Raw genomic sequence first — 18,291 nt, 5'->3', positions numbered from 1 at the left:
CAACTGTTCTCAACAACAACATAAGGTTTCCAAGGCTGCAAATTTTACAAGGCCAACTTGCTTCCACTGTGCCACCAGGGGTCTTCATACTGGTCATTGTCATTAAGCGCTTATAGTTGGTTGACTCATAGTAACCCTGAATACGGTTTCCCAGGAGCAGTTGGTAAGTTTGAACCGTTGACCTTGTGGTTGAAACCAAGCTGCAGTCAAATGCTTATCCTATAGTGCCACACCAAGACTCTGCTCATAAGGAAGTCTAGATTAGGCCTGTCCCTGAAAAAGAACTTCCTGCAATGATGGAAACATTCTTTATCAGTGCTATCTAATAAAATAGTCACATGCAAATACTGAGCACTTAAAATTTGACAAGTGCCACTGGAAAATTCCAAGGAGCTCTGGTAGCGTAGTGGTTATGAGTCGGGCTGCTGACCTCAAGGTCAGCAGTTCAAAACTACCAGCTGTTCCGTGGGAGAAAGATGAGACTTTCTGCTCTCGTAAAGATTTAAAGCCTCAAAAACCCTACGTAGGGTCGCTATGCATAGGAACAGACTCCACAGCACACCACCAACACTGCCACTGGGAAACTCCATACAATAAGCACTGGACTGCAAACCACAAGGTCCACAATTTGAGCCTACCAGCCACTCTGTGGCTTCAGAAAACCTATATAGGGTCACTATGAGTCAGAATTGACTAAACAGCACTTAATAACAACAACTGAGAAAGTGAATGCTAATTTTATTATCATTAATTTAAATTTATTTAAGTAGTATGTGTGACTAGTAGCTATCATATTGGACAGTGAGATCAAGACTGTGAACTCTTCACAGAGTATTTTCACAATCATTCTCTTACTTAGTTTAACCTCACAATTTTATGAATCAGGGAATTAGAATTTCACAAGCTGGTGTGGCACTGTAGTGTAGTATAAGCACAGGACTGTGAACCACAAGGTCAATAGTTCAAATCCACCAGTTGCTTCTAGGAAACCCTATACACTATATGAGTTGGAACTGACTCGATGCCACTTAGCAAGTTCTGATTTAGAAATATTTCTTGTAGAAAACATACTCATCTTCTTAAAACATATACCTTTCATTCCCGTTTTCATTCCACTCAAACCTTGTTGTGTTACCGGACGATCTGCAACTTTGATTTGAGAAGACAGAACTCCTCCTGTCCCTATAGGACCACCACGAGAGCCTGGCCTTGCTGTTCCAGGTGGCATCTAAGTGATAAATAAGAGCTCCCTTTTAGCAAATAGGAACAATACTATACCTCACCCATGACATAAACCACCGAAAATTAAAAACAAAGCCAAAATTTAACATATTTATAAAATGTCCCTTATACTTTAAATGAACCCTGATGTAGCACACTGTAGGATAAGCACTGGACTGGTAACTGCAATGTCAACAGTTCAAACCCACCAGCCACTTAGAAACCCTACATGATGACATTTAACAAGTATTGAATATTACTTAATACTTCAGAAATTCAAAAGTATTTGTTATTGTTTGTTGTTGTATGCCATCAAGCTGGTTCTGATTCATAGCAGCCCTGTATAGGGTTTGCTGTTCCAAACATAGTAAATCACATGATTTTCTGATTCAAAATGACCAAAACCAGTCCGTTTCAGTTCACTAATACCTAGGATATATATCTTTATGTGCTCCATTTCGTTTTTGACAACTTCCAATTTTCCTAGATTCATACTTCATATATTCCATGTTCTGAATCTTAATGGATGTTTGCAGCTGTTTTTCTCGTTTTGAGTTGTGCCCCATCAGCAAATGAAGGCCCTGAAAGCTTTGCTCCACCCATATCATTAAGTCAAAGAACCAATAGATCTGTTTTGGAAGAAGTGCAGCCAGAGTGCTCCTTGGAGGCCAGGATGGCTAAGCTTCGTCTCTCCTACTTTGGACATATTGTCCGGAGGAAACAATCGTTGGAGAAGGATGTCATGCTGGGTAGGGTGGAGGGTCAGAGAAAAAGAGGAAGACCCCGAACGAGATGGATCAGCCAGGTGGCATCATTGATGGACTCAAGTGTGGCAGCGGTAGTGAGGTTGGCCCAGGATCGGACATTGTTTCGTTCTGCTGTGCATGGGGTCGCTATGCGTCGGTTCCGACTCGATGGCACCTGACAACAACAACTTTGAGGAGGCAGCTCTTCTGCAGTTATATTTTGAGTGCCTTCCAACCTAAGGGCTCATCTTCTGGCACTATATCAGACAATCTTCCACACTGCTATTACAATTTTCAGTGAATAACCATTCAGAAGTGGTTATTCTTCTTCCTTGTCTATCATGGTCTGGAAACGTCATTGAAACTGTCCACCAAGAGTGACCCTGCTGGTATTTAAAATATGGGTGGCATAGCTTCTAGTATCACAACAACACACAAACCACCATAGTACGACAAAATGACAGACGAATGGTGTATTCCATTTTTAGACCTGTTGTTTGGCTGAAAATTGAGCCATGGCGTCTCTATCTGACAAATGATAAGCTTGGTCATGTCTATGATTTTGAGTTTTGCTCCACATTTTGTTCTCTCACTTCATCTATTACCTAATAATAGTTGGTAGTGGTAACAAGGCACAATCTAATTCCTTTGGTCTTAGTGGAGATTAATGTTCATGTGGTCCATTGGGCTAATTATTTCCATGTGTCATTGATTTTCCTTACTCTTCTTCCCTCCACACAGTGGAGACTAATAGTTGCACCTTAGATGGTCCCTTGTGAGCTTACAAGACCCTAGCACTACTTACCAAAGTTAAGATGTAGAACATTGTCTTTGTGAATTATGTTATATCTATTGATCTTGTTGTTGTGAAGTGCCGTTGAGTTGTGTCTGACCCATAATGACCCTGTATAGGGTTTCCAAGGAGCAGCTGGTGAGCTTGAACTGCCAACTTTGCAGTTCAAATGACATTGCAATCTGGCGCATTACATACAGCGCCACACACCAGGACTCCATATTGATCTTGTTGTTGTTGTTGTTGTGAAGTGCTGACAAGTTGATTCCAACCCATAGTGACCCTGTATAGGGTTTCCAAGGAGCAGCTGGTAAGCTTGAAGTGCCAACCTTGCAGTTCAAACAGCTTTGCAGTCTGATGGATTAACCCACAGCACCACCCCAGGTCTCCCTATTGATCTTAGTGACCCTCAATTCCATGGTTCAAAGGCCCAGCAACTCATTCCTTCAAGGTACTTGATTATAGCTAAGAATTTTTCATAATTTTGCCCTATGTATATTCTACTACACTCATGGATATATTTGCAGCAATGGTAAATAAACATTACATATATCTTCTGGTAAACTATATATACTTATATACTTATATATATATATATATTCATGGGTATACACCCAATCTCCATCCCTGTGACGATCCATGCATCTTTGTCGAGTCCTGGTGTGGTGCTGTGGGCTAATGCGTCACACTGCAAAGTCGTTTGAACTGCAAGGTCGGTGGTTCAAGCTCACCAGCTGCTCCTTGGAAATCCTATACAGGGTCGCTATGGGTCGGAATTGACTCAACAGCACTTAACAACAACTCGTGTAAATCACTGTTTTTACAGGATTATATATATAATAGTAAAACACACCAGCTGCTTCTCAGAAAGCTTATACAGGGTTGCTGTGAGTCAGAACTGACTTGCCAACACTTAACAACCTCTGTTGCCTTTAACTCTTGCACTCCTCCCAGTGTCTTCCTCTGCCTTGCCATTTTTTCTTTTCTTTTCTTTTCTTTTTTGCTGACCTTCCTCTAGTGCCTTCCCATTCACCCAAGTTAACAAGCGTCTACACTCTAGCCAGCCATTTGCTTTCTCTTTGCTCCCTCCTCCCTTTCCTTCCCACCCCTGGTAACCATCAAATGTTTTCATGTGAAAACCTTTTCTTGACTTTTTACAACAGTGGTTTCATACAATATTTATCTATTTCTGATTGACTGATTTCATTCAGTATAACATCTTCCAGGTTCACTCATGTTAGGACGTGTGTCACAGATGTATCATTATTCTTTAACACTGCATGGTATTCCACTCTGTTTACATATCGTAGTCTGTTTAATCACTCTTCTATTGCTGGGCATTTAGGTTGTTTCCATCTTTTTGCTACTGTGAATTGGGCTACAACGAACATGGGTGTGCATATGTCTATTCATGTCAAGGGTCTTATTTCTCTAAAATATACTTTTTATAGAGAGATTGTTGCGTTATATAGTATTTCTATTTCCAGCTTTTTAAGGATGTGCCATAGCATTTTCCACAGTGGTCACACTATTCTACAGTCCCACCAGCAATGTATGTGGGTCCTGTCACTGCATACCCTCGCCATCATTTGCTGTTTTCTGTTTTTTTGAACATACTATTATTTCTGGGGTGAGATTATATGTTGCATCAATCATCTAGTGGCTAATGATTGCGAGCATTTCTTCATATGTTTGTTGTCTGCCAGAATGTCTTCTTTGGTGATGTTTGTTTATGTCTCCTGCCTATTTCTTAACTAGATAATTTGTTTTTTCTTGTTGAGGTGCTGAAGTTTTCTATAAATTTTAGAGAGCTTTTTGTGTGTGCGTGTGTGTTCGTTTATTATAGAAGAATTTTTAAATAGTTTAATAATGATACTTCCAGAAGAAATCTCACATATTTTTTATTAGTTATAAGGTTTACAGCCTTATACAATAGTCTTACAAATTACTAAAGTTTGCTCTTTTCAGTTTAGGATTCAAAACCCGATGTGTGACATATATGTTATAAATATTTTTATGAGCTTGTCATTTCTTTTTAACTTTTTTTATGGTATCTTCGATTTTTACAAATTCAAAAATATAAATATCTTTCCTCTTTAGTACTTAGTGTTTGTCATTTTCAGAAAGGCCTAGTCCATCCAAGTTTACTTGCTGATGTTTTCTAGTAATTTTGTGGCTTCATTTTAAAAATATAAATCTCTACAGCTAGAATTTATTCTGATAAAAGGTATGAAGGAGGGATCAATATTTTTCTTTTTATAATAGCTTACAGTTATTTGGATGAACTACTGAATATTCTTTTTCAACTAATTTAAAATGTCACCTTAATCACACACTGAATTTTTAAAGATACTTAGCCTTGATTTATTTCATTTCATTTGATTTGGATCTCAATATACTATACTATTTAAATTATTATAACTGGAAAATTCATTTTACTATTAAAAGAGCAGGCATCTTCCCTCAATAGTAGTTTTCAGACATTTTCCAACATTTATACTTCCATATGTTCAAAAAAATAAAAACCATATGTAATATATATAACTGTATGCTTGTGGAACAAAGGGACAGCAAAGAACCTCTTACTATTAGAAAGGATTTCCAACTTACTCCAGTTGCCACTCGAATATTTCCTGATGGGGGTCGTATCCCAGAAGGTGGTCTTCCTGTCAGCCCAATTCCTCGTGAAATAGGGCGAGCTGCTGAAGGTTTATGATTACTGGCCATTGCTTTTTCACTTTAACCACTGTTTGGAAACAATAAAGAGTTCAATACTCCTTTGATGTCTTCTATAGCAAAATAGTAATGAGCCATCACATCCTTTCTTAATGCCATGATGACTTTTCTTACAAGTCTGCCCTAAGTTTATTCCACTTTGACATCAGTTTTCCATTTTGAATCATGATATCATTCATTGTAACATGTCTTCCTCATTTCACTATTACCTAACCAAAATGCAAGCCCTCCTAGTTATCTTTCCTCCCATACTTTCTCATATACACCTAGGATTTTCATTCTGTCTCAATATTTTCTTTATGCTTTCTGTTCCATGGCTAATTCCTTACGGGCTCAATCTTGTTTAGAAGTACTTCCTTTTACATCAGAAGCTCCAACATTGTTGATATTGAAGGTTGTTTTTGCTTCCCGACACTCTCCTTGCACCCCAGAGTCACTTTCAAAATACTATTCTTCCATGTCTTTTTAAAAATAAATAAACAAGACACTCTTATTTTGAGGACCAGGGAATAGAACCTTATTGCCTTGACTATTTCCTGGTTGTTATTATCTAGCCACCTCCTGTTCACAGCCTCATCTTGACTTGGTTCTTAGTCTTTCTATCCCAAGTTCCACCATCATCTTGGACTTCAATTTGCATATTAGATCCTGTATCTAATATTCTATCTTCAAAGTTCCCAAATTCAATTTTAATAACCATCCCAATTTTATTTCAGCTATTCAGAGCCAAGGACAGAATCAGGAGTTTGTTATCATATGGAATTGTTTCCATCTCAAAAATCTTCAATGAAATACTCTATTTTTACTTTAATCTCCTCTATTTCTACCTATTTTTCATTTCTATTCCATTAGCACCTCCCTTTAGCCACTTCCTTAATCCATTCATTTTCTCCTATTTATCAGATCTCTCCTTGATTCATTATAATACAGATATTATTTAAACTTTTGGTTGATTATATAAAATAACATGTTAAATTATAGATTGTGAAAACAAGTTGGCAGATTGTGACCAATATTCTTTAAATATGAATTGCATTAGGAAATATGAGAGAGTTCACCGCATATAAAAAGGGTAGATACTGTTTCATTAAATATTTTCCTACTTGTATAAATTACTTTTATTTTATCTACAGTATTGTATCCTTTCTTATAACCTCAACTTTGCTGATGACAAATATATCAATGTCTATAGCTATGCCCTTAAGGAGCTCTGGTAACGTAGTGGTTATGAATCAGGCTGCTAATCTCACGGTCAGCAGTTTGAAACTACCAGCTGTTTCGCGGGAGAAAGATGAGGCTTTCTGCTCCCGTAAAGACTTACAGCCTCAGAAACCCTGTACAGGGCCGCTATGAGTCAGAACCGACTCCATGGCACATAACAACATAGCTATGCCCTTTCATCTGAACAGAAAATCTAAATTTGTTTACTAAAAATTTCCATACAGATATTCATACCATTTATACTGAATAAATTCACATCAAACATACAATCTTCCCATCTCAACTAATTTCCTGATAATATTTTTTTTGCCACTTAAATTCTACAAAGTACTAGAATTCTTTCAAATGGAAAACGAAGTTTCAATAAAATGACTTACAAAAAGAAAGACAAGGTTTATGATCAAATCATAAAAAATTTTAAAAGATGACACTTTCCTGATAACTTCAGGAAATTTTACAATATAGAGAAATGCAAAATTAAAACTCTTCAAGTTTTAACAAGATTTCAAGCGATTTTGCCAATTTTGTTGCAGTGAAAAAAGCATAATATAAACTAATCGTTTATCTATACAACAGAAGTACAGCAATGAGTCCTACAGTGCAGAGCTGTGAAGATTACAGATAGTGAATGTAAAGTACCTGTTGTGTTGTTGTTAGGTGCCATGGAGTTGGTTCCTACTCATAGCGACCTTATACACCACAGAAGGAAACAATGCCAGGTCCTGCGCCATCTTCACAATTGTAAATTGTAAATGTAAACTACCTAGTTAGTAGTTAACAATTGCTAGTAAGAATTATCATTGTCATAAAAAGTCCTAGTGGTACTATAAGATAAGCATTAGGCTACTAACGATAAGGTGGACAGTTAAAACCCACCAGCCACTCTGAGGGAGAAAGAAGAAAACTGTCAGCTCCCGTAAACATTTACAATCTCGGACACCCTAGCAGGGACAGGGAACCTTTTTTCTGCCAAATTTATAACATCATTTGCAGGCCATTCAAAATAATCAATTTAAAAATTAGCCGGCTACATTTGGTCAAACATTTAATGAACTCACCCCTAATGTGATGAGTCCTAGTGTGGCGCTGTGGGCTAATGCATCAGACTGCAAAGTCGTTTGAACTGCAAGATCGGTGATTCAAGCTCACCAGCTGCTCCTTGGAAACCCTATACAGGGTCGCTATAGGTCGGAATCGACTTAACAACAACAAAGCGTTGATTGAACTACTCGTTGACTTGGCAGGGCCAGACCAAATGATTTCGAGGACCAACGTTCCCTGCAATAGGGTTGCTATAAGTCACAATCAATGGCAGTATGGTTGTCATTATCCTCCCTATGCCAACCATTCTCACATCTGTAAACTGGAAAACTGCTAAATCCCTTTCACTGCAATCAACAGATACATGTCTATCATGGAGATTCTAGTAAAATGTCTTTGAGGCATTTGGATAGTTCTCTCAGGTCCCGGCTTGAATCTCCTCAAGGAACTGTTTGAGGCGGGTTTCTGCTCATCCTTTCCCAGACTAGAGTTCGGAATCTCTCAGGCCTGGTGAGGAGCACGAGGGTAACCGCTAACGACCTGGAGTTTGTTTTGTTTGGAGTAATCAGCGATCAGCATCTCTAAAGTAAGATCACCAGATCTCCCAGAGTGACGGTGGAACCTGGGATTTCTCACCTCGGCTAGCACTGAAGGAGGGCGGTCTCACAGCTCGGGCGCCCTAACCTCTTCGGAGGCCGCCACAATCACAAAGCCTACCAGTCAGCAGCGCACACCCGCTCTCCCACTTGTGGCTTCCCGCGCACCCCCACAAATTCCTGGGGTCCGCAGTACTCACCACTATCACCAGGAGCTGCTGTGTATCCCGGCAACAGGGGCGGGACGGAAAAAGGCTCCACCTCTCAATTAACCAATCGTTGATCTCCGGCATCTAGTTCCTTCTAGGGGAGTGAGAGCAAATTGCTCTCTCGCGAGACTAGTCCTGATGTGGTGCAGTCGGATAAACAGTGTGCTGCTGACCAAAGGATTGGCGGCTCAAAGCCTTAAGCCACGCCTCGCTAAGGATTGGAACCTACTGTACAGCACTTCATAATAACAACAAATGCTCCAGTTCAAGTTCAAGTATGTAGTTCAATCCCATCAGCCTCTCCTGGAGAAAGATAAGGCTTTACGCACCTGCGAAGATTTAAGACTTCGGAAACGACACAGGGTCGGAACCCACTCGAAGGCACACAACAACAAAAACAAAAATGCTTTCCTGAGGACTACTAGTGTGCGCTGTAGGATAAGCACTGGAACTCCAGATTGACGGTTCAAACTCACCAGCCATCCTTGGAAACCCTATAAAAAGTCATAGGAACCGACTCACGACACAACAACAACATGATTTCCTTAAATTAATGAAGAACGTTGGTTTGCATAGATAACAGAGTAGAACATTTCCGTTTAAAACCTTGGTTTTAAATAACCATTTAGAGCAAACTTGTGACAAGACTGGTGTCTCTCAAGACCTGTGGCAAACTGCATTGTGTGCTTAACCTAAACTCGAACTTTATTTTATGCAATGTAACCACAAGTCTGCTACCACGAATAAAAGAACCGGTTGAAGAAATTAGGTGGTAGCAAGCACTATATAATTTTATACTCCTATTAGTAATAGTTTTTCCTCCTGTGAAAACTGCGTAAGTATCTTACTCAATTCTGGCCCCATCCTTTCTAGTTTTCCTCATTGCATCTGAAAGATTCAGAGTTCTTTGGAACGAAGTTGTTAAAGGAGGTTATAAATTAAATGAAAAACGTTCTTACAAAAAATTTATTTTAAAAATAAGTGTAGATTTAATTCACCTTAAATCCTACCTCTCTAAAAACTTTTAGGTTTTCTTCCACTCTAATAAAACCAAACCAAAAAACAAACCCACTGCCATAGCGACCCCATATAGAGTTGTAATCTTTACAGAGGTCAAAAGCCTCATCTTCCCACACAGTGACTCATGGATTTGACCACCTTACAAATAGCAGTCCATTGATTATCCTACAGTCCTACATTGTTAACTGTGATTATAGCTGTAATCACAGCATATATACATTTTGGACGTGTAACATTATTTGACACATTATTTCCAACCTGCATCCACCGCATACATCCAGATTTATACTCTTCAAGAACATATCCAAGCAAAATTAAGCCTTTGACAAGTTCAATCTTTTCACCATTTATATGGATGTTGTTTATTGGTCCAGTGGTGAGGATATTTGCTTTCTTTATATTTAGGCGCAAGCCATACAGAAGACTGTGGTCTTTGATCTTCATCAATAAGTATTTTAAGTCCTTTCTGCTTTCAGCAAGCAAGGTTGTATAATCTGTATATTGCAGGTAGTTAATGATTCTTCCTTCTATCCTGATGCCATGTTCTTTTACATATAATCCATCTTCTTGGGATTATTTGCTCAACATGCAGATTTAATAAGTATGGTTTAAAAAAAAAAAAAGTATGCTAAAAGAATACAACCCTGGCAAACACTTTTCCTAATTTTAAACCATTCTGTGTTCCCTTGTTCTGTTCAAACAACTGTCTCTTGGTCTATGTACAGGTTCTTCATGAGCACAATTAAGTGTTCCAGAATACTCATTCTCTGCAATATTGTCCATATCTTGTCATGATCCACACAATCAAAAGTCTTTGCATAGTCAATAAAGCATAGGTAAACATCTTTCTGGTATTCTCCACTTTCAGCCAAGATCCATCTGAAGTCAGCGATGATATCCCTGGTTCCACATCCTCTTCTGAATCTGGATTGAACCTCTGGAAGTTCTCTGTCAATGTATGATTGCTGCCATTTTTGTATTATCTTTAGCAAAGTTTTCCTTGCATGTGATATTAATGATATTGTTCAGTGATTCTGTTGGGTCACCTCTCTTTGAAATGGGCGCAAATATGGATTCTCTTCCAGTAATTTGGCCAGGCAGCTGTCTTCCAATTTTTGTGGCATATATGAGTGAGTGCCTCCAGTGCTACGTCAGTTAGTTGAAAGATTTCAATTTGTATTCCATCAATTCCCGGTGCTTTGTTTTTTGTTAACGCCTTCAATGCACCTTGAATTTCTTCCTTCAGTATTATTATTGGCTCTTGATCATATCCTCCCTCGGGTAAACTTTTTGAACCTTGTAGGAACTGGTTCCCTGGAATCACCTTCAGGCCAAACAACAGTTTAGGAGGTAGGTTAGCAGGTTAGGCATTGGGTTATTTTGGAAAATTATGTACGTGCAGCCAATGCAACCAACTTTCTGAAGCAGGAACTCTAGGGTCTGACTGTTGCAGTTAAGTGCCATCAAGTCAATTCCAACCAATAGCAAGCCTGTATATAGAGTTTCCTGACCCAAGCCATGGTATTTTCAATAACCTCATATGGATGCGAAAGCTGGAAAGTGAATAAGGAAGATCGTAGAAGAATTGATGCCTTTGAGTTGTGGCGTTGGAGGAGAATACTAAAAGTGCCCTGGGCTGCCAAAAGAACCAATAGATCTGTTTTGGAAGAAGTGCAGCCAGAGTGCTCCTTGGAGGCCAGGATGACTAAGCTTCGTCTTTCATACTTTGGACATATTGTCCAGAGGAAACAGTCACTGGAGAAGGATGTCATGCTGGGTAAGATGGAGGGTCAGAGAAAAAGAGGAAGACCACTAACGAGATGGATCAGCCAGGTGGCATCATTGATGGCGTCAAGTGTGGCAGCGGTAGTGAGGTTGGCCCAGGATCGGACATTGTTTCGTTCTGCTGTGCATGGGGTCGCTATGAGTCGGTTCAGACTTGATGGCACCTGACAACAACAATATAGAGTTTCCAAGGAGAAGCTGGTGGGCTCGAACCACCAACCTTGCAATTTAAACGACTTTGCAGTCTAACACATTAGCCCACAGCGCCCCACCAGGACTCCAGGGTCTGACTAGAGACTATTTTAAGATGTGTGCCTCTTCTTTGATAACTGTTACTGTAACTGGCCCTGTGCTTTGTTATTATCTTCTGGGGAAATAATATAACATGGGCCTATAATAACCCCTTTCTCTGTCCCTTCTTCTGAGCACCTTCCCTTCATGCTGCCTAATTGGAATCAATAGTATCTATGCACAACAAATATGTCATTACACTACTTTTTGGTGTTTCTCTAAGTAATTTAGGTTTTTCACACCTAAATTGGGTTTTTAGAATATAGGAATATATTGTTGTTGTTGTTATGTGTCGTCGAATTGGTTCCGACCCATAGCGACATTGTATAGGATTTCCAAGGAGCTTGAACCGCTGACCTTGCATTTCAAATGTCTTTGCAGTCTAGCGCATTAACCCACAGTGCCACAGCAGAAATGTACTACGGTTACATAAAATAGTTGGGGACTGCTGCTAAGGGTACTTACACGGCAAGTTTATTTTTGTCTGCAGGCCTTTGTATTGCTACTCCCCCTTCCTGTAATCTATGTCTCTCTCTGCTTTTTACTGTCAAAAGTCCCGTTCATGGTTCAAGTTTCAGGCCAATGTTTCTTAGGAAGATCTTCTCTGTCATTCCAGACTACATGAATGCTCGAAATCCCTCTACTCTGCAGCACCCCCACTTATATGTTCTCATGTTGTTATTGTTACATGTTGTGACGTCGGTTCTGACACATAGTGACCATATAGGGTTTCCAAGGAGCTACCGGTGGGTTTGAACAGGTGATTCATGATTAGCTATCCAGTGCTTATCGTACAGCACCACACCACTATGTTCTCATGGTAGTCATGGTGGTGTGCCGTCGAGTTAGTTCCAACTCATAGTGACCCTGTATAGGGTTTCCGAAGCTGTACATCTTTATGGGAGCAGAACGCCTCATCTTATTCCCACAGAGCCTCTGGTGTACTCAAAATGCAAACCTTGCAGTTTTCAGCCCGATGCATAATCCACTATGCTACCAAGGCTCCTTGTTGTTTTTGTTAAGTGCTGTTGTGGTTCAAACTGATCTTACAGTGTTTTATCGGTGCTCCATACCAGACTTCTTAGTAAATATACCTCCTTGCTGTTGTTGTTAAGTGCCATCGAGTCGATTCTGACCCATAGCGACCCTGTATAGCGTTTCCAAGGAGCAGCTGGTGAGCTTGAACCTTAGTACATTATAATTTACAATTACATATTCATTTGTTTATTTACTGTTTGTCTCTCCCTCAAGATCATGAATTATTGTGAAAAGAACCAACTTATTTTTATATCTTCAGTAACTGCTTCAATGGGTATTGTAATGTAAGTACTTGTGAATGAACAGACATACTATTTTCCATTTTAAAAGGGGGGCATGTAGTATATGGTTAATTAATGAAGAAGAATTATTCAATGCTAACATTTCCTTGCATCTGCATAAATAATCATTGGGACACATTTAAGAGACTGATAACAATGATTGTTTCTGGAGGGAGTAGAACTGGGTGGCTGGGCTGGAAAATTTGCAGTTTATATCCTTTATAGCTTTTGAATTTTAAACCAAGGAATGAATTCTTGTTAGCTTGAAAAAATAAACCTTAAAACAAAGACAATGTTCTATATCCTACTTTGACGAGTAGCATCTGAGATCTTAAAAGCTCACAAGTGGCCATCTGAGGCATAATTATTGGTCTCTCCATGTACAGAAGAAACAATAGTGAGTAGAATTGAAGATGCTTGGAATCAATTAGTCCAATGAACTAACTGAACATCAATCTCCATGACTCAGAGACCAGAAAAACTTGATGGTGCCCAGCTACCATTACCAACTGTTCTGAAAGGGATCACATTAGGAGGTCCAGGTAGAGTGGCAGAAAATGTAGAACAAAACTCAAAATTAAAAGACTTACTGATCAGAAAGCTACTGAAGGAACCAGAGACTAGGGCCCTGGACCACTCTTCAAGTCTGAATAGGAACTCACCCTCCTGGCCCAATTTTCAGCCAAGTAGTAGAGAGGTATATGGAGGGGACGACACTAGCAAGGTACACTCGCCTTGGAACAGTCAATTATTCAAAACCAAAAGGGCAAGATTTACCTAAGGACAAAGTTGAGACAGATGGGATGGGGTGGGTGGAATGGAAACAGGAAGCGCAGGGAGGAAGCGGGATACCTGTTGTTGCATGGAAGGGATTGCAATCATTGAGATGAAACAAAGTATGATTTGTTGAGTGTAAAACTGAAGATTTGGTCTGAGAACCTTCATTCAATTCACAATAAAAAGTTATATTTAAAGTAGAAGAAATAAACCTTAAATAAGAAAGAAAAAAGGGATCCGTTTCTACGTTAGCCATCAATTTATGAATCTGGATAATGTTTCAAAACATGAAAAAACAAACTGTCCTTAAATGTGTACCAAAAAATAATACGCTTATGAAATGCATTAGTACTAGCAGGATGTTTTTCTTCTTTTGGAGCACCAAAAAGGTGAGAATAGCGACTATGGTTTAAAAGAACCAAAAATTTATTTGCTTTCAAGGTTTCTCTTTAACCTATGTTTCTGCTAGGCACAGTATGGCTTAGCTGCTGCTATCTTTAAGGATGAAACTTATATTTCTCATTTATGTTGTTGTTAGTTGTCATTCAGTCAGTACCAACTCACAGTGACTTTATGCACAGCAGAATGAAACACTGTCCACTCCTGTGCCAACCTCACTATCATTGCCATGCTTGAGCCCATTGATGCTGCCACTTTGTCAATCCATCATGCTGGGGGTTTCCCTTTTTTTCTCTGACCTTACCAAACATGATATCCTTCTCCAGCGACTGGTCCCTCCTGACAATATGTCCGAAGTATGAGAGACGATGTTTGGCCATCCTGGCCTCCAAGGAGCAGTCTGGCTGCACTTCTTCCAACACGGATATGTTGGTTCTTTTGGCAGCCCATGGCACTTTCAATATTCTCCTCCAACACTATAACCCAAAAGCATCAATTCTTTTATGTTCTTCCTTATTCATTGTCTATTTATGGCTTGTAATATTTAATATTCTAATGAGCGTTTGTCCGCATTCTTTTGGAATCATTTGTAGCCTCAAAATGCTCAAACCTGAAAATATATAAATTTTTATCATTTTCCTGCAATGCATTTTGAATTTTTATTTCATGTATGAATTGTGTTACACTAACCCAGGGTTGGGGAACGTCTGGTCCATGGGCCATATAAGGCCTGGAAAATAATTTTGTCTGGCCCTGCCAAGGCAACCACAGTTCCAGCCATCACATGGTTGTTGTTAAGTGTTGTCCAGTCAGTTCTGACTCACAGTGACTCTATATAAGGTTTCCAGGTGCAGTTGGTAGGTTTGAACAGCCAACCTTGAGGTCAAGTGTTTATCACCACACCCAAACTCAAGTCATCACATTGTTGTTGTTGTTGTTGTTAAGTGCCCTCGAGTCGATTCTGACCCCAAGCCACCTGTATAGGGTTTTCAAGGAGCAGCTGGTGAGCTTGAACCACCAACTTTGCAGTTCAAATGATTGTTGTTGTTGTTATGTGCCGTGGAGTTGGTTCCGACTCATAGCGACCCTGTACAGGGTTTCCGAGGCTGTACATCATTAGAAGGAGCAGAAAGCCTCATCTTTCTCCTACGGAACAGCTGGTATTTTTTAACTGCTGACCTTGAGGTTCGCAGCCTGATTCATAAGCACTACACTACCAGAGCTCCTTGTTCAAATGATAGAGGTGAGAGTTAATTGAATGTTTGACCAAATATAGCAGGCTATTTTTTTTAAGTTGGTAATTTTGTATAGCACACAAATACAGTAATAAATTTAGGCAGAGAAAAGGTTCCCCTTGCCTGTACTAACCCAAGGTTTTTGCACCAGAGTGTTTATTTGTCAAATTTTAATAAAAGAGATTAAATGTTACAGTCAGGATCACTGTCATATATAAGTAAAACATCACCACTTTACATTGAGGTGTAATCCATACAGAAGGTTGTATTCTTTGACCTTCAGCATTAAGTACTTAAAGTTCTCTTTACTTCCTCCAAGCAAGGTTGCATCATCTGCATATCACAGGTTGTTAATGAGTCTTCCTTCAATCCTGATGTCATGTTCTTCTTCATATAATTCAGCATCTCAAATTATTTGCTCAACCTACAGATTTAAGTATGGTGAAAGGATACAACCAAGACATAAAACTTTCCCAATTTTAAACCATTCAATATCCCCTTATTCAACTGTTTGAACTGTTTGAACATCTGCTTCTTGTACAGGTTTCTCATGAGCACAATCATGTGTTCCGGGATATCCATTCTTCACAGTTATCCGTAGTTTTCACGATCAATGCAGTTGAAAACTTTTGCATAATCAATAAAGCACAAGTAATGTCTTTGTGATATTCTCTGCTTTTAGTCAAGATCCATGTGACATCAGCAGTGATATCCCTCGTTCTATATCCTCTTCTGAATCCAGCTTGAATATTTGGCCATTCCCCATTTTGAATTATCTTGAGCAAAATTTTACTTGCATGCGATGTTAATGATATTGTTCAATGATTTCCGCATTCCATTGGGTCCTCTCTTTGGAACAAGCATCAATATGGATTTCTTCCAAAAATCTTGGCATAGATGAGTGAGCATTTCCAGTGCTTCATCTGTTTGTTGAAATATTTTAATTTGTATTCCGTCAGATTCTGGATCTGTTTTTCGTGAATGCCTTCAGTGCAACTTGGATTTCTTCCTTAATTACCATTGGTTCTTGATCACCTGCTACTTCTTGAAATGATTGAAACACAGACCGTTTCTTTTTGTTACAGTGACTCTGTATAGTCCTCCTGTTTTGTTTTGTTTTGTTGTTGTTGTTTTGATACTTTCTGTATCATTTAATATTTTGACAATTTTGTTGTTGTTAGGTGCCATCGAGTCGGTACCAACTCATAGCAATCCTATTTACAAGAGAACTAAACACTGCCCAGTCCTAGGCCAACCGCACAATTGTTGCCACACACAACAATTTTGCCCATAGAATTCTTCAATATTTCAAGTCAAGGCTTGAAATTTTTCTTTAGTTCTTTTAGCTTGAGAAATGCTGAGTGTGTCCTTCCCTTTTGGTTTGCTAGCTCCAGGTCTTTAAACGTTTCATTTTAGCACTTTAGCTTCTCAAGCTTTGAAATGTTCTGTTCAGCTTTTTGACTTCGTCATTTCCTCCATTCGCTTTAGCTTCTCTGTGCTCAATAGCAAGTTTCAGAGTCTCTTCTGACATCCTTTTTGGCCTTTTCTTTCTTTCCTGTCTTTTTAATGATCTTTTGCATTCATTATGTATGATACTTTTAATATCATTCCACAACTCTTCTGGTCTTTGGTCTTTAGTGTCTAATGCATCAAATCTGTTCTTGAGACAGTGTCTAGGTTCAGGTGGGATATATTTTGACTCTTGTGGACTTGTTTTAAATTTTTTCCGCCTCAATTTATACTTGCATATGTTGTTGTTGTTGTTGTCAGGTGCCATCAAGTCGGAACCGACTCATAGCGACCCCATGCACAGCAGAACGAAACAATGTTCGTTGGGCCAACCTCACTACCGCTGCCACACTTGAGTCCATCAATGATGCCACCTGGCTGATCCATCTAGTTGGGGGTCTTCCTCTTTTTCTCTGACCCTCCACCCTACCCAAACATGATATCCTTCTCCAATGATTGTTTCCTCCGGACAATATGTCCAAAGTAGGAGAGACGAAGCTTAGCCATCCTGGCCTCCAAGGAGCACTCTGGCTGTACTTCTTCCAAAACAGATCTATTGGTTCTTTTGGCAGTCCATGGCACTTTCAGTATTCTCCTCCAACACCACAACTCAAAGGCATCAATTCTTCTACGATCCTCCTTATTCACTGTCCAGCTTTCGCATCCATATGAGGCTATTGAAAACACAATGGCCTGGGTCAGGCGCACCCTAGTCCTCAAGCTGACATCTCTGCTCTTCAACACTTTAAAAAGTTCCTGTGCAGCAGATTTGCCCAGTGCAATACGTCGTCTGATCTCTTGACTGCTACTTCCGCGAGTGTTGATAGTTGATCCAAGCAGAATGAAGTCCTTGACAACTTCAATCTTTTCTCCATTGATAAGAATGTTGTTTATTGGTCCAGTGGTGAGGATAATGTTGTTGTTAGGTGCCATCAAGTCGGTACCAACTCATAGCAACCTTATGCACAGCAGAACAAAACACTTCCCGATCCTGGGCCAACTCACTATGACTGCCACGCTTGAGCCCATTGATGCTGCCTACCACTTTGTCAATCCATCTCGCTGGGGGTCTTCTACTTGCATATGAGCAATTGATTATCTGTTCCAGTCAGCCCCTAGACTTATTTTAGCTGATGACACTGAGCTTCTCCACCATCTCTTCCCATTGCTGTTGTTGTTCAGAGCCATTTAGTTGGTTCCAACCCATAGCCACCCTTTATAGGGTTTCCAAGGAGCAGCTGGTAAACTTGAACCACCAACCTTGTACCTCCAACTGACTTTGCAGTCCAGAGCATTAACCCACAGCACCACATAGATTTAGTTAATTTGATTCCTGTGTATTCAATTTGGTGAGGTCCTTGTGTACAGTCACCTTTTTAAAAAGGTATTTAAA

General features: G+C 39.5%; 1 protein-coding gene across 1 annotated transcript in view; it reads right to left on the bottom strand.

Moving 5' to 3' along the window:
• Window positions 1-5,487, bottom strand: part of IFT74 (intraflagellar transport 74 homolog (Chlamydomonas)) — an 82,692-nt gene extending 77,205 nt beyond the window's left edge. The window contains exons 1-2 of the mRNA XM_006863010.1: window positions 5,371-5,487; window positions 1,093-1,228 (exon numbers count right to left, since the gene is read on the bottom strand). Of these exons, the coding sequence (XP_006863072.1) occupies window positions 1,093-1,228; window positions 5,371-5,487 (253 nt within the window). The remainder of the gene's footprint in view (window positions 1-1,092; window positions 1,229-5,370) is intronic.
• Window positions 5,488-18,291: the final 12,804 nt, after the last annotated feature.

The sequence above is a fragment of the Chrysochloris asiatica genome, unplaced genomic scaffold (genome assembly GCF_000296735.1).
Source record: "Chrysochloris asiatica unplaced genomic scaffold, ChrAsi1.0 scaffold00053, whole genome shotgun sequence".
Taxonomy (NCBI): Eukaryota; Metazoa; Chordata; class Mammalia; order Afrosoricida; family Chrysochloridae; genus Chrysochloris; species Chrysochloris asiatica.
The sequence above is the reverse complement of the archived record's forward strand: the minus strand, read 5'-3'. Positions and strand labels throughout refer to the sequence as shown.